The 26,876-nt window shown below is 48.5% G+C and overlaps 1 protein-coding gene across 11 annotated transcripts; it reads left to right on the top strand.

Moving 5' to 3' along the window:
- The first annotated feature begins 645 nt into the window (after nucleotides 1-645).
- LOC306715217 (mitogen-activated protein kinase kinase kinase kinase 4-like) lies at nucleotides 646-25,959 on the top strand. Of its 11 annotated transcripts, none has more exons than XM_079185520.1 (31): nucleotides 646-896; nucleotides 1,253-1,318; nucleotides 8,553-8,609; nucleotides 11,553-11,678; nucleotides 11,857-11,967; nucleotides 12,065-12,155; nucleotides 12,252-12,382; nucleotides 12,484-12,538; nucleotides 12,633-12,711; nucleotides 13,473-13,648; nucleotides 13,750-13,822; nucleotides 13,925-14,135; nucleotides 14,236-14,397; nucleotides 14,585-14,671; nucleotides 16,055-16,207; nucleotides 16,582-16,875; nucleotides 17,335-17,435; nucleotides 17,559-17,686; nucleotides 17,871-17,965; nucleotides 18,805-18,983; nucleotides 19,130-19,235; nucleotides 19,622-19,915; nucleotides 21,067-21,184; nucleotides 21,498-21,668; nucleotides 21,766-21,909; nucleotides 22,013-22,147; nucleotides 22,258-22,358; nucleotides 22,447-22,596; nucleotides 22,695-22,854; nucleotides 22,982-23,121; nucleotides 23,216-25,959. In XM_079185520.1, exons 1-31 carry the CDS (start codon nucleotides 840-842, stop codon nucleotides 23,297-23,299), a joined length of 4,035 nt encoding a protein of 1,344 aa, XP_079041646.1. In that variant the 5' UTR covers nucleotides 646-839; the 3' UTR covers nucleotides 23,300-25,959. The 11 variants fall into 11 exon arrangements, with proteins under 11 accessions (XP_079041646.1, XP_079041645.1, XP_079041639.1 ...); XM_079185519.1 differs by having other exon boundaries at nucleotides 17,559-17,698; XM_079185513.1 differs by having other exon boundaries at nucleotides 17,559-17,698; nucleotides 19,109-19,235.
- The last annotated feature ends 917 nt before the right edge of the window (nucleotides 25,960-26,876 follow it).

The following is a 26,876-nucleotide window of genomic DNA, read 5'->3' as shown; positions in this document are numbered from 1 at the left end:
TAAGGTAGCCTTCGTGTACTTTATTTCCATTTTGTGACCTCTCTAACTACTCTGCTACATATCAGAGGGAAATATATCTACTTTTTAATGACACTGAGCTTTAATCTACAGAATCAGATGTGTCATATTAAACATAATCAACAAATTAATTAGGAGGCTTTGTTATAAATGTAACTATATATAAAGCAGTTAAAACATTTAAGTGCTTACACGCTTATTAATCATTAATTGTAAGAAAATAACATTATATATTATACATTTACAGGATTACAGCAGCATAGTGGATAGTGCAAACAAGAGATATAGTAAAAAACAAGATCAAAACAAGTATTATAAATAAGTAAAGAATATTAAATAAGTCAAAAAGTCAAAAATCCACAATAACTAAAATATGATATGCAGTAATTACAACGTTAATAACTTGTCAATCATAAAATAAATTGAATCTGAGTACAAACTTGGATTATAACAATTATCATAATGTTTAAAATCCGATTAAAAAAAAGTATTAATCTTGTGTCTGGTTGAAAACACCGAAACAAGGAGAGCAGTATCAACGAGGCTTTTATGTTGAAACTCTTTGGCGGAAGTGTGGATTTTGAGCGACGCTTGACGTCAGTGGCACGAGCAGAGAGAGCGAGCGGACTGCCCGCTGCTGCCACCTCAACATGGAGTAGCGAGACCCCCAGCATTCACTGCTAAAAAGCGGATCCCACAGAGAGGAATACGCGACGGCCTCTGTCCAATTCTCCCGCAGAAGGTCCTCCCGCAAATGAGACACAGCGGCAATATTTTTATTTTCGTGCACGCGGAGGAAAAGCTCGGCTTTTATTTGAAAGATGGCGAACGACTCTCCGGCTAAAAGTCTAGTAGACATAGACTTGGCTTCATTGCGGGTGAGCGCTGCAGAACAGAACCTATGTTGTTTTTTTCCTATAATGTTGCTTTTGCTCGCTTTTATTTCCACGTTGCTCGACAAAAACACACGTGCTCCGGTCCGACTGAACGAGTTTAAACTGTGTATTGAGTATAAGTATTGAAGAAAATGACCGCTGAGCCATAGCGAGGTGTTGCCAGTGTCTGGTTTTCCTTTGTTCGAGATGCATTTTGTGCATGTAGGGGATATAGACCAGGGGCGCAACAGCTGGCTCACAGTGCACAACGTTGTGTATCAAGAAGGAGAAGAAGAAAAACAATAACATTGCTATTTATTCACACTGAATCGCCCTTTTTCTGTTCTTGTTCTTTTCAGGATCCAGCTGGGATATTTGAATTGGTGGAGGTAGTGGGAAATGGCACCTATGGACAAGTATACAAGGTTGGTGCATGGCCTGTTTTCACTGTGAACGCTCAGGATACATCATGTTATTTGTATTATTTATTTTACTAATCATACCTGGGAACAAAGGAAGTGACATTAACAAAAAAACATCCTTTTCAGAGGTTTGCTGTCAGGCCACATCGTGGATGACTAAGCTGAAAGATGCAATGCTGGTCTAGTAATAGTTTGCTTTATGCATCAGTCTGATCACAGTTGTGTGTGTGTGTGTGTGTGAATCAGACAGTCTACAGTCTGATGCATCACCTGCATTACATCACCTGCCTTCCTGAAAAGTAGGTGAGGAGGCGAGGATGGAGGAACAACATCTGTCACGAGACTAGTCCTGCTGACCCTGTCTCGGTCTGCTGCAGCTTTTTTTTTGTGTGTAACAAAACCAAATCCTGTTTTTAAAATCAGGACCCCGGTTGAATGGGAATCAGCACCACCTCTCTCCGGGGCCATCTGCTCTCGGTGTCACATTTCCCCCGTTGCAAATGAACATTGCTGCTGTTGAGAGACACGGCCGAGGAGAGAGCGAGAGACGTGGAAGTCAAAGATGTGCTCGCTGTGTTTGATTGGAGCGACGGCCTTGGATCGGAGGCACATCTGTCCTGTAGCTGTGTTGCAGCGGGGCCTCCTTGTGTTGTTATTGCTGCAGCTAGCTAGGCTCCATTTTGTTCCCCGCTGCTCCGCTGCGAGATGACATTCAGCCACATGCCTGTGTGTTAAGCAGACCTCTAGTTTGCTGAGCACGGCTGTTAGCAGGCCGGTGGAAACGGGGAGAAAAAAAAAAAAAGCCCCATCAATTTGCTCGTGCACTAAGCAGCAAGCTTAGCTGAGTATTTAATTCTGACAGCCCACAGTGCTCCAGTGACCTGCATTCAATCCCCTCGTGCAGTGAACTTCCAAGACCCCTCTCTCCCTCCCCTCCCTCAACTCACAGAGCGAACCCCCCCCCCCATCTGTGTGCATGTGCCCGTCCCGCTGCCACACCTGGAATGGGCCCTGTGCGGTGTGCAGGGGAGGATGCCGGCATGCTATCTTGCCACCAGATGTTTTTGTCTCGTACGGGACAGAGAATTACTCCCTTTTTCTTTTTTTTTTTAATCTCTCGCTCCATTCACTGTCCGGCGCTAATTCTATTTGCGAGTGCTGCTGTGTGGGAATGGAGCTCGTACGAGAGAGAGAGAGAGAGAGAGAGAGAGAGAGAGAGAGGCTGTCAGATTAGCCTGCAGTCAACACAAAGACACGGTCCTAACAGCCTGCATGTGATGAGACAAACCCCTCTGTAGGGAAGTCATAGCCCCCGTTTTTCGATCAGCTGTCGGTCACTGCATTGACTGTCATGTTAACCAGTTGAATGAGCATGTGGCCTGATGGGAGGGGAGGGAGGGGAGGGAGGGGGGGGGGGTGCAACTGGTAGAAGAGCAGCTGCCCAGCTCCAGACAGAAGCTGCCCACCACTCTCACAAAGCTGAGTTTGTCTCCTCGGTCCGTCAGTCGGGTCTCACAGAAAGGAGGAGTTTGTCTGCAGGGTTTCCAAAAAAATAAACGCCAACCGAGACTGAATAATCCCAACAGGCCCCCCAACTGAAAGCAGGGTGGAGTTCTCCCTCCGAGGCCCTTTTTTCTTTCCTGCTTTGTCAAGCACTTGGTCACAGATCGCAAGGCCCCCTCCTCTAGATCACACAATGTGACCGAGCTGCTCTGTCCTTTGATTCGCGGTGACTTTTGATTCCCTCTGAGGCGTATTCAAGGTGGACTACGGGAGTAGAACTCCTCGTACCGGCTGAATAACATTTTCACAACAAAAGTCAAGTCAAACTGCTGCTCTTTGCGTTTTATTTCTCGCCGTGAGACCATTTGTTTTCGCAAGCTTTCTTTCCGCTGGCTTGTGCTCTTGAGTAGTTTTTGGTGCATTGCCGTCTGTTTGAAGACGATTTAAAAACACAGAGGTAGTGTGATGATACTTTGACACCAGACGTTGTCCAGATAACAGTCAACTACTGGAAACGCAGCACAATTTGACTGACGGCCATAATGAAAATGTCGCTGTGGCTATTTTAAAATCACTTCATTTGGCTTATCGGAACATTATTTTGTGTTCTAAACCAGCAGACGATCTCTGTGGATCCCTCCACGTTTAACTATTCAGTGGAAGATGACGTCATATATATGTTTGCCACACGCACTCGGCCTGAAGGTATTTTATAATAATGCGTTTATACCCGCGCTCTTTGAAAAGCACAGCTCTCGCACAAGAGACTCTCTCTTTATCAGTTGGCACTGATCCAGCTGGCTCTGGAGACTATCTCAGGTGCCTCACTCTGGGTGTAGGAATTAAAAAAAAAAGGGAGAGAGAGAGCGAGAGAGAGAGAGTAAGTAATGATAACATAGGAGAAGACATAATTCCTCACATTGTGCGTGGAATGTGGGGAAGATTCCCTTTGCTCTACACTCTAGAGTGGCCATATATAGTCAGGCTGACCCGGGCCTCCCCGCCTGCTGTGCATCCATCGGGGGTGCCACGGATGCACCAAATTAAAAGAATATAATATATAAGGGAGCTCGCACAAGCTGTCAAATGCCCACCGGCGCCGTATGGCGCCGGGCGAGACTGTTGCTCACCTCGAGAGCAGCGTTTGTCGGCGGTCAAAGAGGCGAGGTGCTCTGATATGTTTCTCTCTGACGGACAGTGTGCATCTCTTTTGGCTCCCCCTCCCCATCTCACCCGCAGTGACCCTCTCCCTGATGGGTGTCACAAGACCCACAACGTCCCCTGACTGGCCACGCTGCCTGAACAAACCTCTCTGTGTCCGTGTGTGTGTGTGTGTGTGAAGCTCATTGAGAGACCTCATTACCAGAGTGGTGTTGAGATGAGACACAAAGGCGCCGGCTGACGAGACAGTCTCTTGCCTGTGTTTCTGCCTCCGAGGCCACATTTCCTGAAGACATTTCTCGTTTTAATGCGCCCGGGGCGAGTCGAGCTTCTCATCTCTCGGTCCAAATAAAGGGATGCCACATGCAGCCAAAACCCATTTCCGACACAACAGCTCATCCTCTTGTTTTTTTATGTTATTTTAATGACATCATCCCGTGTTTTCTCACATCTGGACTCCCACGAGCATCTTTCCCTGCTTTTTAAAAAAAAAAAAAACCTGCAAACTAGCAAGTGAAGCAGACACACCTATGAATTACAGCTATCATTTCTGTCGGTTCGTCTCTTGCGAGATTTCCCACTTTTCCACCCTTCAATTGTAATATTTTAATTCCTGTTAAGACCTGTGCAAAGTCTCCGCTAAGCAGCTTTGATCCCTTACAGCAGCCGGCTACTGCACTGCGATCAATAGACGTACAGTCCCATCAGCTGAGACTCTTCTTCGGCTTCTCTCCTCCTTCACTTCCTGTCTTTCAAGTCTCCATCTCGGTCTTTGCCATTCAATCGAGAGTGGAGGCAGCGAGGCCGATGCTGTATGTGTGAGCGAGAGTGAGAATTGGGTCAGTGTGTAAAGTGGAAGAGCCACAGCCCCGGATGTCATTGTGCTGCTTCTTACAGCTGATCGATCATTTCTTCCCCCTGCATTCATCTGATGCGTGCCGAGGAAGACTAAATGCGGAAGTGTGCATCTATGTGTGTGTTCGCAGGAGGCTGCGACCTGTCGGGTTTATCGCCCCCCTCTGTCGACCCACCTACTCGCTCTGCCGGTTCAAACGTCGCCTTTAGACGTTCACGTCGCCCTCATTACCACCGCTCCACCAGTGACCTTTTGAAGAACCAAACCGCGGCACCCAGCGGCTCTCCCCCTCCCTGTGTGAACTAATAATACGAGTTCGAAAGCGTCAATTTCAGCACTCTGTTGTTGTTGGTGACCTGGTTAGAAAGCCAGGCGTCATTTTGCAATGGCGACTAAGTGTGATTGATCTTACATTAACGGCGTAGGGAGGGAGCGGCTGGATATCGGGTGAGGGTACGAGCCCGGTGTGATGTGTATGGGAAGCTGCACTCCCGACTCAGCGGTCCGACCGCTAACGGTACTGCTGGGCATCACTGCTCACTTCTGTTAAGTGAAAATCCACCCGAAAACACAAATGGCTGGTTTCCAAACGCTGATCTTGAGCCGACGTGCTCGAGCACCTGATGAAACGTCTCATTTTCAAACCCCGTATATCAGCAGAGCGGCCGGTTACAGCCTCCTCTGGCGCTGGGTGAGATGTCCGGCTCCGCTGTGGCGTTAACAGAACGCCGCGTCTTGTTTCGGGGTAGATTCTGACTTAATGTCTCTGGCTCTAAAGGCAGTAAGTCAAGTCCGCGGTTCAGTGCTGAGCTGGAGAGAGGCCAGCAGCACATCTGGCCGTGGTTAAGAGGAGCTGCGATGGAGGCCAGGCAGGGCTGAGTGATAGCTCGGTGCCTCAGATAACCCCTCCACAGCCACGCCTAGCGGGCCGCTTCAAGGGGCCCTTTGGGGCCGCGGCCCTCCTGTGATCAACCCGACCACAGGGCCAGAGCTGAAACCATCGGTCCATTATCAACTAGTCCATCGGCAGAACATGTAAACGTCAACAGTTTTATAATTCATGATTGTTTGAGTTGCTTATCAAGGAAAATCAGATTGTGATATTTTACTTTTAATATAATTGTAAATAGAATATGATTGTTGACTAAACAAGACTCATTTTGAATGATATATTCGTGGAATCAGCCTCTAAAATCCACTATTCTTGATGCGAGCATCGCAGATAACTAACACACACTATTGGATTTGTTCAACTCTAATATTGGTATTTGGTTTCGGCCTGAAAAATGCAGTGTTTGGGCACAATTGGCAACAAAAGGATGCATAATAATCAGCAAGAAAAGACTTTGTCAAGCATACAAAACTACATTTACAGCCAAAGCTTGTATCGTTATTGTGACGGTTCATGCTAAAATGCTAAACATCACTTAGTTACAGCTGCTGAATATCCGGCAAATTAATAGATAATGAAAATAATCGTCACAGCTGTAGCTTTAAAAAAAGCTTCATTTACAGTCGTACGGATGAGAAATATGCTGAATCTCTTGACTTTTAGCGCCCTGCATCATTTTGCTTGCCAGTTCCTCTTAGAATAACCTAGGTAATAGCACATTTATAACATCTATTGAGCAGATTTGGCAGCATCCATTCTCCAAATACCTTTTTAAATTTGTAGTGATGCAGTTAAGTGTCATCCCCAAAGTACTTGCTCAGTTTCCTTGTCCCAAGGACAAAGGATGGATGACATGAGGAGATTAAGCACGTCAAGGAACTCATCTCAGTGCTCGCATGCTAATGTTGTGCAACCAACCCAGTTGTTTTGTGGTGTCATAATGCAATTACCTTGTGGCCTACATAACACTATCTCCACCCACAAGCTGAGAGATGTTTGGGTTTATATGACCATAAATTCTTCAGGCTCACAGGGAAGGAATCACAGCACACTCGGATCCTAAACCTCCCGGTGTCACTTCCAAACCACACGTCTTTAAATCATCAATAACGCCAACGTAAACAGACATTTCTCTGAGGCTGTCGGGAGTTTTACGCACATTTATCTCGGCTCTGTCAGCTGTGAGACTGTGAGAATTAACAGCTTTAGTTTGTCAACAGCCAAAAAGAGGCATTGTTGTTGAATTTTCTGTGTCCCACGACTATCCGGATGGCCTCTGTGTGACTGTATCCTTGGATCAAAGCGAGCTTTGTCTCGGAAAAGTATTAGATTCAGAGTGAGCCGTCATGCTAATAGAGGAGGGTTGCTGGGACATGATTAACGTCTTGACTCTTTAACTCCCGAAGACGGCGAAAGACAAAGCAGTCGTCTGATATTGAAGCCATTTAACCTCTGCTGGGGCCGTGTTCACACCCGGTTAGAGGGCTTTAAACCAACAATGACTCCCTTCATAAGAGAGTCACTGATGACTCTGTTTACGGGGTTGTAGGTGCAAACAAAACGGGGATTAATACAGTTACAGTTTTGCAATCCTTCCTCCAAATTCAACACTGATTCTTTTGTCGTAAACGTTCGGTGAGTGCGTATAAATTTACACGGGTGTGTTTTATTGCCTTTGGACTCCGTTCACCTGTAAGAGGAAGAATGGGACATTTCTTCCTTCAAAAGTGACACCGCACGGAACAACACAAGTGCTTTTTAAGGCGCTGAGATGAAGTCGACTACTGAGTCACACCTGTGACCACAGTGGACCCAGTAAAGCAGGACTCATCAGCGCTAGCAGCTAGAACACGGGGAGCTGGCAGCCATACTGTGTTTTGGGGATCAAAGTGGAGAGGATTAAAGGCATTGTAAAGTGTCCCTCTCACCCCCCCCCCCCCCCCCCCCCCCTCCATCCTGCCCAGTGAAAAGAGAGGGCCCCTAAGCCTGCATGGCTTTTATTGCCATAATCCATACAGTTTCAATTGACTACGGAATGCACTGGCTAAGATGATGATGGTGTCTGAACGTGCATTTACTGAACCTGTATCCGCGCATGAGGTCCGTGGATGTAAGCCTCCCTCCCATACTGCAGTGACACGGCAGAGGCTCAGCAGCACTGTCGCTGCAGCGAGCTCCTAAAGAGCCAGAAGGGGAATACCCGACTGGGCCAGCTCCCAAAAATGTCCCGTGTTTTATCTCCTCTCTGGGTTGGGGGGGGGGCGGGAGGGAGGGGTCGCACAGAGGCCTCTATTTCGGGCCTTTGTTTATGTAAGGAGTGGCAGTAGGGTGTTAGGAGAGCAGAGGAGTCTGGGAATGTTGGGACTATATAGCTTGGGAATAAAATGCTCATCTGTGGTTTGTACTGTATATAGTATGTTTATTTATACCGTGGGATGTATCGGTCTTGAGATTTGTAATCTCTGATGGGAACAAGTTGTTTTCAGTTGATTGATTGCAGCCCAAAACCCAAAGATATTCAAATTACAGGGGCATAAAACAGATCACATTTTAGAAGCTGAATAAATGTCTGGCATTGTTACTGGAAAAAAGGGATTAATCAATTATTAGGACTTGACATCCAGATGACACTGTGACGAGTTTTATGAGACCTGGCGGCAAAATGTAAGTAATTTGTTCCACGTCTCTTCAAATGTGTCAATTCGCGTTGTGTTGTGAGTCGATATTCTGTCAGTCGCACACACTTCTGTGGTTCACTGATCATCGCCCGCTTGATAATAAGAGTACAACGAGTGGACGCTCACCCCGTTTCTGTCTCTTCACAGGGACGACACGTCAAGACTGGACAGCTGGCTGCCATCAAAGTCATGGACGTCACAGAGGTAAGGCTCAACGTCACACTGTTTCATCTTCGACATTTATAGTTATAGCAATGACGTGCTGGCTGGAAAAATGAGCTAAAGTATGACGAAGAACTTTGGATGTATTTGAGCGTTATCGTCCGGTTAATATTTAAATCGGTAGACATTCCATCGCATCTGACGTCGACATGTTTTTGAGCTCTGTAATGAGTCCTCTCCCCCCCCATAATAAGCAGCAGGGGCGGGGTAGAGGCAACAGGATGCTTATTGAGTGAAGTGCGTCATTTGGCGGCCAGCAGGCTGCCCTCAGCCGTGGGAGGTCCCGTCAGCAGATGAGAGAACGCACACAACCGCACATATGCAGAGACACAAAGCAGACGGTTTCAGTGGAGTAGCAGTGAAGGCCAGCAAGGCCAACCACCCACACGGACATAATGATGGAGGAAGTGTAATGATACCGTACACACACACACACACATTGCACCGATAACAGGCTTTGCAGGAGAATTCTGCTGAATGAGTTTCACTTGCGGCGTCCATCGCCCTCCCCCCCCCCCGGGGGAGCAACGTCTAAAGTCACCCGCTAGGTTTCACCCACGCAATCACGACCCTTATAAGGACACATTTAGCACTATTGAGTGCCACATGCACTGGCACTGTGATCCACATAAACCCCCCGATAGAGGCTGTGTGCCCCGACTTGCCTGCTGCCGCTCCTCACACAAGCCGACGTCACGATGAGTCACGAGTGACACACTTGCCCGTTATCGTGTGTTATCGTGTGAGCAATATTCTCCTCTGCGGAGAATATTGCTCAACCGCTTCCCGCTCTGTGTGACAGGTCGCTGCTGAAGGTGTGCCTCCTCGACGTGTAGTGACTTATAGGCAGCGGTGTTTTCTCATGCAGCAGGTGCACGCCGAGGCGTAACCTGTTTCACCTACCTGCGTCCTCGACGGCTTGATCTTAAGCCACATTCTCATAACCCGCACTCAGCTGGATGATTCATGGTGTCTCCAGCATTAGCCTGATAAAGCCTACTTTAAGGTAGTCCTCTGGGACTGTTAAGTCATTGTGACTGTGAAACAATTGTTGGTCCCAGCCCTAAACCTCAAGGGCACTCCTTACAAGGAAGCACCAGGTTTTGTTGATCTTAATCCTCATCTTCTAACGGTTACCTGATCATCTTCCCCGTGGTTTAGTGAGGCCGGGTTGTGCTCTCTCCTCCGTCCCGGCTGTAGAGCTCATCCACAGGCACGCTGGCCTGCCCAGTGTCACTCTGACCCACATTCTCAAATCCAAACACTGCTCAACTGCTCTTCCTGTGCTGCCGTATAGCCCCGAAGCTAAAAATGGACGCCTATCTACCTCGGCTTTATATGATCTAAAAGCATTTTCCAATCATCCCGGTATAGACTGTCTGGACGATTTGGGCAGATCGGGGCTTTGTTCGTGTGTTGCGACATCACGTTGTCTTCGTCTTTCTGGATTGTATTAAACTGATTTGTTTAAACTTGTAATGTTGGGAAAGACATGAAAACAAACAGATTTTCTTCCATATGCCCGACCATGAAAATCCCAAACAGTCCCCTACTTAAAGGAAACTGTTTTTCATAATATGCATGTATCTTCAAGCACAATGTGCGACCACTACACTCTCTCGTTTGTGGATTGTAATGAAAACATCGTTTCCTCAAATCCTCCGCGCTGTCATTTGACAAACCTCTGATTGTGTCAGTCTTTCCCCTCACCCTGTGACTTGTGGCGGCGAGGCCTTCGCAGTCGGCAGCGTGATAATCCAACAGCTGCACGGCAGAGAGGAGGAGGGCGGGGGGTAGACGGGGGAGAGAGAGAGAGAGAGGGAGGGCTGGAGGGGGGTGGTGGGGGGGTTGCGCACAACAGAAAGGCTTACGTCAACTCAAACGAGTCATGCAGCAGCAGTATGGCCGCCTGCACAGGCTGCCAACTGCCATTTTGCTGTAGGTGATGCATGCACAGTGTAGCAATACGCACACGTAGCATCACATTTCTCTTATTCTAGCTGTGCAGCCTGGTGGTGATTTAATACAATCACTATTAGTACAAAGAGGCACAGTCTGCAGTGATAAGGCTGTGGTTTCTCCCCCTCCTCCCCCCTTCCTCCCACTGTACTTTCTATAGGAGAGGCCATGTAACCTTAAAGCAAAGCACTCGCGGGCCGACCCCTGCATGTGTTCAATTAGTGTGTCGCTGTTGATCATTGTCAAGTTGCTACTGGGTGCTAGCAGGGAGTTAGCGCTGCAGCTAGTTGACCTTTTTTTTATCGCACTGGACAGGCTGGCGTGTGTCTTCCACTAAAGGCCACCTCCAACAGAGGCTATAAACGCTGCATTAAAGTGGCATGAATGAGCTTTTTCCCTTTGCTGTTCTGTATGTACATGGTCTTTGTGTCATGAGGACCCATTTCCTGCTGATTTAATGCTCTAACATTAAGCGATCCGACACAAATGATGCATGATATTCACAGTGTTTTCCTGAGCTTTCGTCACAGCTCTCAGCAACTTTATTCAGGAGAATGTCTGCCTGATACTAATGGATTATCCGGGATTTGCCAACGATCTAATGTACATTTAGGTTGTTTTGTTTTACATGGGATTACCAATAATGGCTACTGTACTCATCAGCTCGCTGTTAGACACACTCATGCATCATTAATCCCTAAACAAAGGAATCATTTAGCAGTAGACGGACGACTGCTTCTGCATTGTTGCGTAGCCGAGTCCCAGCCGAAAGGTGAATGAGGCCAGGCTGAAATAAAACCAGGGCGTCGTCACACAGCGCGACACTAGCCGTGACCCGAAGTATGGAAGTGAATTCATCTGAAATTCATCAGTAATCATTGTTTCATTAAAGAGTGTCCAGTGGAAGGACAAAACACACTCTTGTCTGTTTATACCTCTGTAACGTGTGTGTGTGTGTGTGTCTAGGATGAAGAGGAGGAAATTAAACTGGAGATCAATATGCTGAAGAAGTATTCCCACCACAGAAACATAGCCACCTACTACGGCGCTTTCATTAAGAAGAGCCCCCCGGGACACGATGACCAGCTCTGGGTAAGTCCTCAAATCCATTCACGATATTACGGTTGACTAAGAAGTATGAGAAGCATGTAGCTGCCTTGATTTATTTAGTTACCCGAAGCTCTATGATTCCCAAGGGTCACGTAATAAACTTATTATTGTTCCTCAAATACCACAAGCTTATCCTCTGGTGATTCGTGCCTGTTTCTAGTTGGTGATGGAGTTCTGTGGAGCTGGTTCCATCACAGACCTGGTGAAGAACACCAAGGGGAACCAGCTGAAGGAGGACTGGATCGGCTACATCTCCAGAGAGATCCTTAGGGTGAGCTCCTCTCCTCTCCTCTCTCCTTGTCCCCTCGCCTCTCTCGCAGTCACTCATGTCCTGTGTTTCTCCTCCTCCTCCTCCTCCTCCTCCTCAGGGTCTGGCCCACCTACATGCCCACCACGTCATCCACCGCGACATCAAGGGCCAGAACGTCCTGTTGACAGAGAACGCCGAAGTTAAACTAGGTGAGTTTTTTGTGTTTGCTAACTTTTTCCTCCTCGGATCAGTGTCTGAGGTTTCACAGCGCCTCGTTGACTGTGGTCGCTCTTCTCTCTCTCTAGTCGACTTTGGCGTGAGTGCTCAGCTCGATCGGACCGTGGGGAGGAGAAACACCTTCATCGGGACCCCTTATTGGATGGCCCCCGAGGTCATCGCCTGTGACGAGAACCCAGACGCTACATATGATTACAGAGTAAGAGCCACCGCTCAAAAGTTGACATGTAATTGTGTTAAAAGGTGTGTCGCACCTTGATTTATCTGTGTGCGATTAACGGCCGCCGTCTTGTCCCGCAGAGTGATCTGTGGTCCTGTGGAATCACAGCTATAGAAATGGCTGAAGGAGCACCACGTGAGTGCCAGTTTTTTGTTGATATTAGTGATTCTGCGCCGGTTCGGTCTCCTGAATTCATATTGATGCTCTGTACGTGTGCGTCTTCCTCCAGCACTTTGTGACATGCACCCAATGCGTGCGCTCTTCCTCATTCCAAGAAACCCTCCGCCCAGGCTCAAGTCCAAAAAATGGTGAGTGCCACCCAGAGAGGATGTTCTTTGTGCATTTCTATCCCGTCCAATCCTATTTTAACTCTAATAAATCGCGACACAGGATTATTTTATATATAGATGTCCTACTCTTGAATTGGCCTTTTCCTCTGTGCTTTGCTGCTGAGTCTAACATCTGTGGTACACCTGCCTCTCCTGGCACGCACTGCAGCGCTGCTCCGGACGCACTGCAGAAAAGACTTCTTCTTTTTTTTTTTTTCTGGCACTAGAGCTAAGATGATATTGTTGCTATTTTTAACACAAGTTGTGATATGGCTGGGCCTCTACACTATTATGGATCCTATCTTGCATTAAATATTACAAATAGTATAAAAGCTTGTTTGGCTGTTGCATCGTTTGAATTGTTTAAGCCACCTCTTAATGGCAGCAGGTGCCATGCTGATGATAATGTAATTGTACTGCGCCTCCGTACATCACAGCTTTCATGGTACATGTGTGATGAAAGGTTTGATGCTGCCTGTCCGCATGCATGAACCTCAATTCACACTGAGAAACCACCGGCTGTGGGAGCGTTGCAAGGACTGATGGGTAATTTGTAATCGGAGCTTGTTTGCAGAACAGTCCGCTTTACTCAGGATCCTTGGACGTGCTCTACGCTCTAATAGGCTGAAGTATTTCTCTGGCACCCGCTGTCTCTTTTAAATGTGTCGCCCTCTCCGTCGTGCACCGTTTCTCCCCGTTGACTCTGCTCCCCTGCTCTTTCTCCACAACAACCGCCACAGGTCCAAAAAGTTTTTCAGCTTCATCGAGGGCTGTCTGGTGAAGAACTACACACAGCGCCCGCCGACAGACCAGCTGCTGAAGCACCCCTTCATCCGAGACCAGCCCAACGAGAGGCAAGTCCGCATCCAGCTCAAAGACCACATCGACCGCACCAAGAAGAAGAGGGGAGAGAAAGGTGCGTCTGTCTCTCTTTCGTCTCCACTTGCCAATTCATTCATTAATAGATCACGCATTTCTAAAGCCAGTTTCTGATGTGGTGTATTTTGTCGTGTCCAGATGAGACGGAGTACGAGTACAGTGGCAGTGAGGAGGAGGAAGAGGATCCTCCAGAGCAGGAGGGAGAGCCCAGGTATGCTTAAAAACTAGTGTACCTACGTATTGCAAGGTAACAATCCAAACCCAGCGTCTCTCTAAACTAACCCGCTCTGTCCGGATTCCTCCCGTCGTCCAGCTCCATTGTCAATGTGCCAGGTGAGTCCACGCTGCGCCGCGACTTCATCCGCCTGCAGCAGGAGAACAAGGAGCGATCGGAGGCGCTCCGCCGCCAGCAGCACCTCCAGGAGCAGCAGCTCCGGGAGCAGGAGGAGTACAAGCGCCAACTACTGGCCGAGAGGCAGAAACGCATTGAGCAACAGAAGGAGCAGAGGAGGCGGCTGGAGGAGGTAGGATGAGTCGAGGCTGATATAACGGCTGGAAATCGCGTTTCTGGTGTGAGAAATGTTGACATTTCTTTTTTTTTTCTGCCCCCCCCCCCCCCCACAGCAACAGCGGCGTGAACGGGAGATGAGGAGGCAGCAGGAGCGCGAGCAGCGCCGCCGCGAGCAAGAGGACAAGAGGCGTGTCGAAGAAATGGATCGGAGACGCAAAGAAGAGGACGAACGCCGGCGGGCTGATGACGAGAAGAGGAGGAACGATCGTGAACAGGTCGGCTTTCAAAAGGTTTTTACGCAGAACGCCTTCAATGCATGAGGCCTCGCTGTGGGCTCTGGCACACCAAGTTTAAGGTTAGCTAGTCGTGGTGAAAGAAAGGATGCTTGTCGGTGAGAACAACAACCTCCGTAGATCCTCGTGCAGTCGGGAGCTGATTCAGAGGATTTTCTTTGATTGACAGGACTACATCAGACGTCAGCTGGAGGAGGAGCAGAGACACCTGGAGATGCTGCAGGAGCAGCTGCTCCGTGAACAGGCCATGCTGCTGGTCAGTCACACACACACGCACCACATGCTGTATTCTACAGTAACGGTCCGCACCGTGTATTCTCCTTGTAATACGGATTAAACCGGTAAATGCAGGAACATATGCTGCCAGAGCACTGACCGTATAAAGGCTGGCACTTGTTTTTAGTCTCACCACCTTAAATCAACCCCACGCTCTGCAATAGGAGTTCAAGTGGCGGGAGCTCGAGGAGCAGCGCAAGGCCGAGCGACTCCATAAGCGGCTGCAGCAGGAGCAGGCCTACCTGCTGTCGCTCCAGCACGAACCCAAACAAGACAAGACCGAACTCCCCTCAGACCATAGCACGCCTCCACAGACCTGCACCCTGCCCCCCGGCCTCGCCGCAACCCCTCAGGCTCAGGTCCTTGAAAGTGCCATTTCCTCCAGAGCCCTTCAGACAGTCCCCTCAGACGGCCTTAAGTCCCAGGCAGCAGCGCCAGAGAAGACTGACTCTGATGAAACCTGTCCCAGCCAGCTCTCAAACTCCCCCAACCCCCCTCTGCCTGAAACCCCCACTGACTCTGAACCTCCCCGGGCAGAAAGTGTGGAGCCCGATAGGCCCGCAGAGCCCGTCAGTCCTCCTCCTCAGCCTATCGGAGAGGTGAACGTCCTCGTTGGCTCTGCCCACCCCGCTGCCTGCTCTTTCCAGCTTCTTCTTGCTTATCCTCACACAGCCTCAGCGACCATAATAACAGAGGTGGTGCGAGCAGCAAAGAAATGGTTTTCTTTAGCCCAAATAGTTACATTTAATTGACACTTTTGTGTTTTAGATGCAGTGGCGTTATTCCAAACCTTTTGAATGCAACAAGCGGGGGGGGGGGGGGTTTAGGGTTTTCTCTTGATCTTGGGTGGCCAGCTGTGAAATCCTTCAACAAAAGCTGTTTTGACTCTCGATGTGTGCGGATCGGGGCCGTTGCATGTGGATGGCTGAGGCCCAGACTAACGTGCCGGACACCCACGCTGTGTCTCCCGTCATCAACAGAGCTGTTCCGTCATTAACAAGGATTTTTTTACCCCCCCGCCCCACTATTTATCCTGCAAATGTAATTATAAGGATGTATTTGTTCCAAAGAGTCCTGTCTCCACCTCTGTCTGTGCACACATACCTGTGTCTGTACGGCTGCCTCGAATGGGCTTCAAGCATGTTCGATGTCACCATATGTTGTTTGTCCGTCACGTATGAAGGTTTCTGTGTATGACAAAAGACTCTTAGGAGAAGTAATATTAGAAACAACAAGCAGAGGGGAACCATTTTTCTCAACAAGTGGTTCCCTTCTACTTAATTTCCATTATGTTTTGTCAACCATTGAAATATTTCCCCTGACCCTCATTCCATCTCTGTCCTGTCCGATTCCCTCACCCCAGGCCGACGAGCGGTACCGTAAGAACATTCAGGGCTCCCCTCAGATTGCCCCTCCTCCCAAGCAGCCCCCTCTGCCTCCCCGCTCCTCTGAACCGTTCTCCAACGGCGGCCCCTCCGCCGAGGCCTCCGCCATGCACCGGCCCATGGAGCCTCAGGTAACTTCCCCCGCCCTCGCCTCTTCCTCTCTCCTTCCTTCCTGACGCTCTCTTCCTCCTCTCACTGCCGAGTTTGTGCGCTCGTGCTGGCTTCATATTTACCGACATGATTGCGATCTTCTCCAACTAAATAAACACATTTCACATAATGTTGAACTGTTCATTGAAGCCGTCGCATCAACCCGAAGCTCGGACAGTGACTCATCGTGGCGTGTTGTGCGTTGTCTGCATGTGTAGGCTATATATCTTAGCACATGTATGTTCAAAACCACACACACCTTCCCTCATGTCTCACTGTGTTGTCTGCTTGTTTCACCTCCTCCTCCTCCTCCTCCTCCTCCTCTTGTCCTTCCTCCTCCCTCACCCCCTAAAAGGTCCAGTGGTCCCACCTGGCTGCTCTAAAAAGCAGCAACAGCGCCGCTCCTCCTCCTCCTCCTCCTCCTCCTCCTCCGCCTCCTCCGCCCGAGGTCTCTCGCTCCCAGTCCTTCAGTGAGCCCAGCGGGGTGACCTCTAACTTTGCACAACTCCACCTGCGTTCCCAGGACCCCCACCATCTCCACCTCCACCACCCATCGCCCGCACGCACTGACCCCCAACCTCCCCTCCACCACCCTCAGGCCCCTACTAGGGCCGAACACCAGGCCGGCGGCGAGGAGGTACCTCCCAAGGTAAGGAGCTGATGAGGGCCCCCCCTCCCCTCCCCTCCCCATCCCTTTCCTTCCCTTGACTCCCTCATTCACTTCATGCCAATCACTTCACCCATCATGCTGTCTGTTTGTGTTTGCCGTGAAGCGTTCAGCCCCATTTCTTGCACCTCAACATTGAACACCGTAAAAACGAGGAAACGTCGCATTGCTAACCCTTGACATGACTTTGCACATTCAGTAATGATTTAATATATCGATAAGCAACAGTGAGTAGTGGGGGGGGGGGGGGGTCCTCTGTCCATACATTTATTCAATTTTAGTGGATATGTTGCTCTTCTCTGGTTTTGGTGATTTTAAATTCTCATATAGGATTTTCAATTTAAGTTTTCTTTTTTTCATACCTAAGAAATTGTACACTGTTATCTTGTCTCATGCAAACCTGCCGCTACATGAGGACCTTTTTGAATCTGTTTCCTCCAGGTCCCAGTAAGGACGACATCCAGGTCTCCGGTACTGTCGCGTCGAGAGTCCCCTCTGCCGTCACAGCCCGGCATCCAGGGTGGGCCGAGGATCGCCGGAGGGTAAGTGAAGAGGCCTCGGGACTGGTTTGTGAACTTGAGAGGCAGTTGCACACATTTAAACCGTTTTTTTAAGAGTATCATAGGAGCTTGTGCTTGTTCATGCGGCGTTGTTCTCTGTGACAGTAACGTGGAGCAGCGGCCGCTGTGGGACCGAGTGGAGAAGCTGCAGCCTCGGCCGGGCAGCGGCAGCTCCTCCGGCTCCTCCAACTCCAGCTCCCAGGCCAGTCCTGGTGACCGCTTCCGACCACGCTGTGAGTCCCCTGGTACTGTACTCGGCCACATTTCACTAACTCTACTAATAACACCATTCTGGCTCGTTACTGTGCTATATCTGCTCACGCTCCAGTACGTTTCTATACAGGCAATTAAAGATCGTTTGAGAGCCAGCTCTCTTGTTTCTCCTCGCTGACTCAACCTCCTTTTGTTCCCTCACAGCTTCCTCCAAATCTGAAGGATCGCCTCTCCAGCGGCCTGAAAATGTTCCCAAAAAACAAGATGAAAAGAACCTCGCCAGGCCAACTCGACCAGCTGTAAGTCCACTGTTGCTAAAGTGCTGTTGAACTTCTTTGATGCTGAATAGGTGAAAACTGTTTTGTGTTCTTCTCTATTTTCTACTACTTTAATTATTCAACTGCTCATGAATCCGATGGTTCGTGATTGTTGGGGAACCTCTTAGGGTGATGCGGTAAGCCTATTAAACGAGATTACATAATCACACCTATGCTATGCCTGCACCATTGCCCCCTTTCATTGCATTATGTGACAACGGCCTGTGATAAAAGAGCTGTCTCCCCCTTTGTGAGGATTAATGCAATACGTCTTACCTCACTGTGCTTTGTGCCTGTGATTCCTTCGCCTTCTGCTGGCGTCTTTCCCCGTGCCTGCACAGTTCTTCCTCACTTTTATCGCTTGTAGTCGACACAAGAAGGGTTAACCCAGCCTGGATTTGAATGCGACCCCATTCCTCCTGTTCCCTCGTAACTCCCGGGGTTGCTCCTAATCGCTCCCCTTGCTTTGTTGAGGCACATTTGATTTGTTGAGCATGCCTGAAAGTGTCCCTCCTCCCCCTTCTTGCTTGTCACTGACCTTACAAGACGGCGTAATTAAGAGTCTGCGAGGAACAAGCTGAGGGCAACGTGGTTACAAGACATGCACGTCAGAGGAAACGGCTAAACTATGATCTGATTTACCAAACAGTATGCCACTTAACGCACCACATCCTAGAACTTAGGCTGACTGCGATCTAAAGACACATAGCCAAAGATCTGAGCCTGTAAATATAAGGAAGTCGAACAGAAAAAAAGCGTATAAAGAGAACCCGAGTGTCGCCAAGATATCGGACTTATGCCTTCCTTACTGTCCCTCTTAGGATCTGACAGCGCTGGCCAAGGAGCTTCGCGCGGTAGACGACGTGAGGCCTCCCCACAAGGTCACCGACTATTCCTCCTCGAGCGAGGACTCGGGCACCACCGACGAGGAAGACGACGAGGAGGTGGACCAGGAGGCGGGAGAGGAGTCCACCTCGGGACCTGAGGACTCCAGGGCTGGGTGGGTAGAGCTGCGATAACGTGTTGGCCCCGCTGTCCTTACTGTCTGTTGCTTTTCAGTCACTTCTCAAGTGCCGCATGGCTTTTCTGCATGAGTGTTAACACTGGTCTGGTCACGGACGTCAGATATTCCCATGGCTTCCGCAGGAGGATGAGCAACGGGGAGACGGAGTCGGCTAAGACCATGCTGATGGAAGACTCTGAGAGCGAGGCCGGCACGCCCTCCAAGGATGGCACGCTGGTCATCAGACAGGTAAGAAGGGGAAAATGAGAAGATCTACTTCTTAGCTTAAAGGCACATTCTGCTTGTGTGTAGTTGTTAGAAATGTCATTTTCATCTTTCCTTGTCCAGTGTCAGTGTTTATCCACACATTCTCCACCATTTCTTCTGTGTTACTGTGTATTACCATGCCTTTTTTTAATGTTTTAGTCATTACAGACTTGCTGCTTCTCATTTCACATTCACAGATCTAATACCTCAGATTGTTGTAGATTGCATTTAACGCGACACGCGCACAGCAGCGATGGTCTCCACAGACAAATAGTCAATCATGATACGAAGCGGCAGACTAGCAGCCAAACGTGCGTCTCTCCGGCCTGCCTTGCTCGAGTCCCAAGTGTGCCTGTTCTTGCTTCCAGAGCACCGTTGACATAAAGCAGTTGGTCAATCTCTCCTCCTCTTCCTCGGCTGGCCTCGATCACGTCCACGGCCAGCCGCAAACCCACGGCCTCGCCGAGAAAAACGGCTTTGCCGGCCGCATACACCACCTACCAGACCTTATCCAGCAGAGCCATCACTCCCCGTCCTCTTCCACAACCATCCCTTCCTCCTCCTCCTCCTCCTCCTCCTCTTCCTCCTTCCCCTCGTCATCTAGCTATGCCAGTCCTGCCATGTCCCCACAGCTCCCCCTGGACGAGCTCACTGCCATAGAGGTATGTCACACCTCACATCGGCGAGACAAACGGCTGAGGAATGGACTGTTGCAGGGTGCGTACAGGCTTCGACATGCAGCCAAGCAGATTGACTCAAGCTGCATTTGTTTGTTCCGTCTTGTATCCAAAATGAGGAGATACTGAAATCATGTTTTAAGCGTTTCATTGTTGAATGACCATCCTCTCCCTGGATGTGAAGCTAGCTACAATACATTATGAGCAAATGCTCTTTTTTTTCTAGTTACTTTGTGCAGGATTGGGTGACATTTCCCTCTGCAGCAAACGATTCTCCATCTCAAAGCCTGTACGACGCCTCCTCGCCGTCCAGTCCTTGATTGTTGGTCGGAGCCTCTGTGTCCCTCCTGCCTTCACTCTGGCTCTCCTCTGCCCCCTTCTGGCTTTAGCTGACACCTCCCGATCTTTCAACCTCCTTCCCCTCCTGCAATTCACTGCATCGCACTGCGTCGCTGCTAACACCGGTGCCTCCTGGTGGTGGTAGAGCATGGTCACGGCATTGAGGAAACTAAACTGGAGCGTCTCGGGGTGAACTGTGAACACGCATCTCTGAGCAGTGTTGGGTGATGGCATGCCTGGTGTGATGGTAGGGGTGAAATGGGGCTAAATATTTCGATTTTTAAATATGTATTGGCCTGCAAGTCCTCAAGCACACATGACCTACATACAGAGAAGAAATCGTATTTTATTATCATAGATTACCGCCTCTTTCGTGGTGTGACACATGCGTTGCTGACAACACGGTGGCGGGATTACAGTCGTTGTCTGTGCTTTAACAGCAGCCGCTCTTTCCTCTAACCCTTCACAGCAGCGTGTGGATCTTTTCTTCATGTTGTTTTCCCTCCTTCAAACTGTCCTCGTTGGCTTTAAAACAACTAACATAACTGCACGTCATCTTTTTTTTTTTTCCTCTCCATTTGATTTGTCATCATTTGAATTGCAGTGCCAAACTATGTATTCCCAGTTGTTTGTGTCACAAAAATGTACTTAGATTGAAAGTTAAGCTGTTAATAACCTGATCTCTCTTCTGTATATCCATCAATACATTACTTTAATGATTAAATACAGTTTTCTTGCTTTCTACGCAGGTTAAGTGCAAGTTGAACGTTTTCTAAATGTCTTTACATCTCATTCAGTCCCAGTCAGAGAGCAACTCCATGTCCAAACACAAGTCCTCCTCCTCCTTCACTCCCTTCATCGACCCTCGTCTTCTCCAGATCTCTCCATCCAGCGGCAGCTCCCTCAACAACATGGGTAGGTAGCGAATGTGTTTATGGCAGCTCAGTAATTAAAAACCGTTGAAACGTACTCCGCTTCAGTTCCCCTTGAGGGAGTCTTTTTTTTTTTATGAGCAATAGCTTCTCCCCCATCATTTTTTCCGCACTGATAAGGAAATGATGTTGAAACATCTGCGCTGAAGTGATGAGTCGACACAGTACAGTGTTATGCAAGGGTGGAGATAAACAGACACGGCACTGTGTGTTCCAACCAGGCACCAGGTTGTTCAATAATACTTTAAACACACGACGGCATCCAGCCTGACCTCTATGTGCCCCTCCCCCTACAGCAGCGTTCGGGCCGGACGGACGGCTTGTAGACCCGCTGAAATCCGACCCGTCCCGCAAAGGCTCGGTGGTTAACGTCAACCCGGTCAACACGCGCCCGCCGAGCGACACGCCAGAGATTCGCAAGTACAAGAAGAGGTTCAACTCTGAGATCCTGTGTGCTGCGCTCTGGGGTAAGTGTGGGAACCACGGCGGTCGCTTGTTAAACCTTATTATTCTACTCTGGTATCCATCAAAGCGCTACTAGCTGTGGGTGTTTCATTGTTCCAGGAGTGAACCTGCTGGTGGGAACGGAGAGCGGTCTGATGCTGCTGGACCGGAGCGGTCAGGGGAAGGTCTACCCTCTGATCAACAGGAGACGCATCCAGCAGATGGACGTCCTGGAGGGACTCAACGTCCTGGTCACCATATCGGGTACAGTGCATGTGTCGATTTCGGGTCTACTGAACACAGATATTGGTTTGGACTGTTGAGAGTTACTGTCACTTTTCTCTTCATCCACCTCCACCTGCTGCAGGTAAAAAGAACAAGCTGCGAGTGTACTACCTGTCGTGGCTGAGAAACAAGATTTTGCACAACGACCCTGAGGTGGAGAAGAAGCAGGGTTGGGTTAACGTGGGCGAGTTGGAGGGTTGCGTCCACTACAAAGTCGGTACGTCTCCAAAAGAGTCCTGAACCTCAAATGAATACAACCCAAGATTTGTTGATAAGCCCGACTTTAAGCAATACTTTAACTCACGAATGACTCCCTTTTCATCCCAGTGAAATATGAGAGGATTAAGTTCTTGGTGCTGGCCTTGAAGAACGCTGTGGAGGTGTACGCCTGGGCTCCCAAACCCTACCACAAGTTCATGGCCTTTAAGGTAAGCGTCGTCATTCTGCAAGAGGAGTTACACCCCCACAAAGACGCACGTTTACCCGACTAACTCATCTCTCCATGCTCTGCCGTAGTCTTTTGGTGATCTGGTGCACAGGCCTCTGCTGGTTGACCTGACGGTGGAGGAGGGTCAGAGGTTAAAGGTGATCTATGGCTCCTGTTCAGGCTTCCATGCTGTGGACGTGGACTCCGGCGCCGTCTACGACATCTACCTGCCCACACATGTGAGCGCTTAGCGCAGTCCGATCATACCTTTTTTGTTTTCCTCCCCATGCTCTTCACTCTCCTAACTCTTCCTCATTTATTCCTCCCTTTTTTTTAGATCCAGACCAGCATTCAGTGCCACGCCATCATCATCTTGCCCAACACTGACGGCATCGAGCTGCTGGTGTGTTACGAGGACGAGGGCGTCTACGTCAACACCTACGGGCGCATCACCAAGGACGTGGTGCTGCAGTGGGGAGAAATGCCAACTTCAGTGGGTAAGTGGGGCCATTAAAGAAATCCCGAGACGGTCCAACTCGTCCTACTAAACGGCTCCGTTTGCTGGGGAAGTAGTGTCTCACGACGTGTCGTCCCCTTCTGTTATCTCCCTCTGTGTGTGAGCAGCCTACATTAGGTCAAACCAGATCATGGGCTGGGGTGAGAAGGCCATAGAGATCCGCTCAGTGGAGACGGGCCACCTGGACGGCGTCTTCATGCACAAGAGAGCCCAGAGACTCAAGTTCCTCTGTGAGAGGAATGACAAGGTGAGAACACGACTCTTTCCTTCCTTCCTTCCTGCGTTTTCTGTCTTTATAACTATCCAATGTTCCGGCTTACGCGTTTGCCTTCGTCCATCAGGTCTTCTTCGCCTCCGTGCGCGCCGGAGGTGCCAGCCAGGTGTACTTCATGACCCTGGGACGCACTTCCCTCATGAGCTGGTAGGCGACGTCCTCCCCAACACCACCACCCCCCCTCTCCCTCCTACCGGCCAAACACGACGACCACACCTAAGCAGTGACCAACAGATGACGATTGTGACTACGACCGACGACGACGAAGAAGCCTCGAGCGCCTCGATGGAGGCAGCGGCTTCCTCTCAGCCGCTCGGGCGAAACAAACAACGGATTGGACTGTAATCATGACAAAGAATCTAGGGACGGGTGTGTGTGTTTGGGGGGCGAGGAGGTGCGTTCTGTTAGTGTCCACTGAGTGTACTAGTAAACTATATTACGACAACAGAAACCCCCCCCACCCCCCCTCCAAGCCTCCGGGTTTTCCCCCATCCACCCATCCCTTTGAGCCGAGCCCCTCTTCCTCCTCCTCAGCGGGACCTGTTGCCTGTTGACGGTAAATCTTTATGTGTCATAGTAGAACTTTGCATCGTGTATGTGCGTGAATGGAGGAAACACTGAGCATGTGAATGACTGAAGGGACGATTAGAGGCTAAACGCGGCTGTCACTGTATCAAAGAAGGCGAATACTTTTATGTGCCGCACCTCGGGCGTGGCCGTTTGTAGCTGTAGTGTAGTCCGGGGTCCCGTTCAGGTGAAAATGAACTCCCTATTCCCACCACGGTAGATTTCCACGTCAAGCATGCCATTTAACACGAGTTCACCGCCACATAGAGAAACGCTTGACATGTAAATCTGCCTCTGTATCTTCACTTTTTTTGCCTTCTCTTCCTTAAAGTGAAGATGTTTTTTAAGGGACCTTCTTGATATATCCATTAAATACAGGGTACTGGATATCAGCGTGTACATACTAACTACATCTACCTTGTAGGCTTCAGACTCTCCCAGGTTTTACAGACACTATCTCGACCACATTGCCTCACATATTGTAGGTTATGTCGGACAGAAGTAGCCCTGTTTATGACAGCATGTTGCTTTGGTGTTATCGACAAAATTTAGCTTTTCCCCCCCCCATACACTGTATATTTTGTGTGTGACTTGCTGCACATAAATAAGGCATTTAGGACACACCCCTAGATGAGTTTCAAAGGAAGAATTCACCCTATTTATCATCAAGCTGTCATTTTTTTTTACGGCTTTCCGAATTGCGATTTGCTTCTCTGGTCAACCAGCTTTGTTTGTTGCTGCAACTAGCAACCGAAAAACCGCAAATGGACCCAGAAATGTGAGACGCACCACCAGGTGGATTTTCCCTTTAACGTGGGTCATAAGTAGGGCTAGGATAAACTGTGAATTAGACATGCAGAGTTAGCAGGTGGCCATTAAGGTAGCATTGAGGCCAGTGGGCAGAAGTGACGGTAAGGGAATGAAGGTGCATGGATCCGGAGAAGAAGCTTTGAACATCGCACTCCACTGGTGGGGAGGGAACCGGGATCCGCTGACCGTCCTCCGTCTGCACCACGTTTTTGAATTTCACATCTACGATCATCCGACTGTATTTTGAAGGAGACTTTAGCTTAACGTGTAGCTAAACAGTTGCCTTAAAAGGGTCTCCAGCTGATTGCAACTGCTCAAAATCCTCTGCCGGTTTTGACAAGTTAACAGTGAAGTTTGGAATTGATGTACTGTAGGAACACTTGAGTCTGAATCAGCCATGTGACTCAATATTGGACCTCTTTTCTTTCTTTCTTTTTGCCATTTTTGGGCTTCAGACAGGCGATTAGTTTGTTTTCTCAGTCCAGTCTGGATTGAAGAGGCAAATACTTTTAACTGGATCATTTTTTTTCCATCCCAGAATGGAATTCACTTAACTTCTCTTCCTCTCATCCTCTTTTAACCCGAATGACGAGGAAAGCCTTTGTCACGTGATGTTAGACATCCTCATAACCACTGTTAAAATATAGAGTCCATCCTGCAGCCGCGTGTTTGTGTGAATGAGAAAACTATATTACGGGACTCCCCCCCCCCCCCCCTCAACTAAACTTCAACTCTTTGACCCTGCTCTCGGTGAAAGCGGTGCCTTCACTGTCCAAGGTGGGACCTGCTGAGAGCTGCAGAACAAGGGAATGAGATGCTTTCACTGTCCTGATCATCTGTGAAAAGCAAAGAAAGTCACGTTCTAATAGCAGTGTTACGAAACCACTTCAGACGGCGTGGACTAAGCGGCATATTTTTAAACTCTGACTTAGTTTTTAGTCTTGTTTCTGCAATTTTTATTATGTAATCCTTCAGATAAGTATGCGACTGCAGTGGTTTTTAAATTGTAATGCACACCTTATGTTGAAAATGTTTACAGAAGCAATTGTTTTGTTAAACCAATGTGCATCGATATGAATATTTATGGTTTATTTTGAGGGCAGTTTTTCCCCCGTTTTGTATTTTGTATTATTCCCTTTTTGTACTATCATTTAGACGTTTGTGTACAGGAATAACCAACTTTTGCTCACGTTATGAATTACACAAGTGTCGAGTGTGATTTCACTGACTCCTCTACATCCTGCATAGTGTGCACAGTGTGCCCCTGGCTGTGTGGCAGCGTGGATCAAATGTTTTCTACCACCCAGGTGACATGTCCCCCCCCCTCCCCCCCCACACACACCTCAAGCGTCTCTCTCTGCCATGCCTCTCTAATTTATGTCCTCTCTGTGTGTACTATGGGAATTACTGTATTTTCCTGAAGGTCTTTTTTTTTTCCATTGAATAAAATCAGAAGTAATTTACAGTGTGGTGTCGTTCTTTTTAAGTTAATTAAATCCACATTCACATGTTTCATGAAGAGTTTTAACTGTTTTAAATAGTCAGACTCTCACCTTATGCCTCCGGGGTACTTTCTTTTTCTGCTGCATGCAATTTTGTTGTATATTAAAGTGAGTTAACTACTCCAGGTCTCTCTCGTATAAGAGGTCGTGTACAGTATGTCAGGTTTCTTCTAGGTTAAATATGTATGTAAAATCATATTGTCATATAGATGTAGTGGAGTAAACATGATACAATATATTTGCCATCAGCCATATTAATGAACTGATTCCATAGCCTGACAATAATAACCTAACATAAAACCTCTCAAGCTTCCCCTCATACGTATTTATTATAACACATGCCTCAGTGTGAGTGGAAAGGGAAAGGAAATACTTATAAAACTTCCTATTAAAAAACCTTTTAAGCATCTTAAATGCCAGAATGTCTCTATAATTAAATACATAATTATTCCAATTAGGAAAACCAGTGCTCCACATCCTCCATTAAAATCTTAATTTAAACGTACGTTGTGTTATATATTTCAACCACCAGAGGGCGCCGTTGCGCACCTCACTGCCCATCCCACGTTAGTAAAGCTTGCCTCGATACTTCCCAACATAGTTTCCTCTTTACGCCAAGAAATGGATTCTAAAATGTTTAACTTTATTAGAGACACGTGGTATGTGTCCAAATAGGAAATGTATTGCAAGGGAGGTCAATGTGAACATAACTTCCGGAAACAGGGTAAACTGCTATATTTTTACCCCACGTAGAATTGCACTATCATCATATTACACACCAAGCACATCTTAGACGTATTGGAAAAATAAATAAACATGTTAAGTCCATTTATGTCCACGTAAAACGCT

The sequence above is a fragment of the Pholis gunnellus genome, assembly GCF_910591455.1.
Source record: "Pholis gunnellus genome assembly, chromosome: 24".
Taxonomy (NCBI): Eukaryota; Metazoa; Chordata; class Actinopteri; order Perciformes; family Pholidae; genus Pholis; species Pholis gunnellus.
This window is presented reverse-complemented; position numbering and strand designations above follow the sequence as displayed.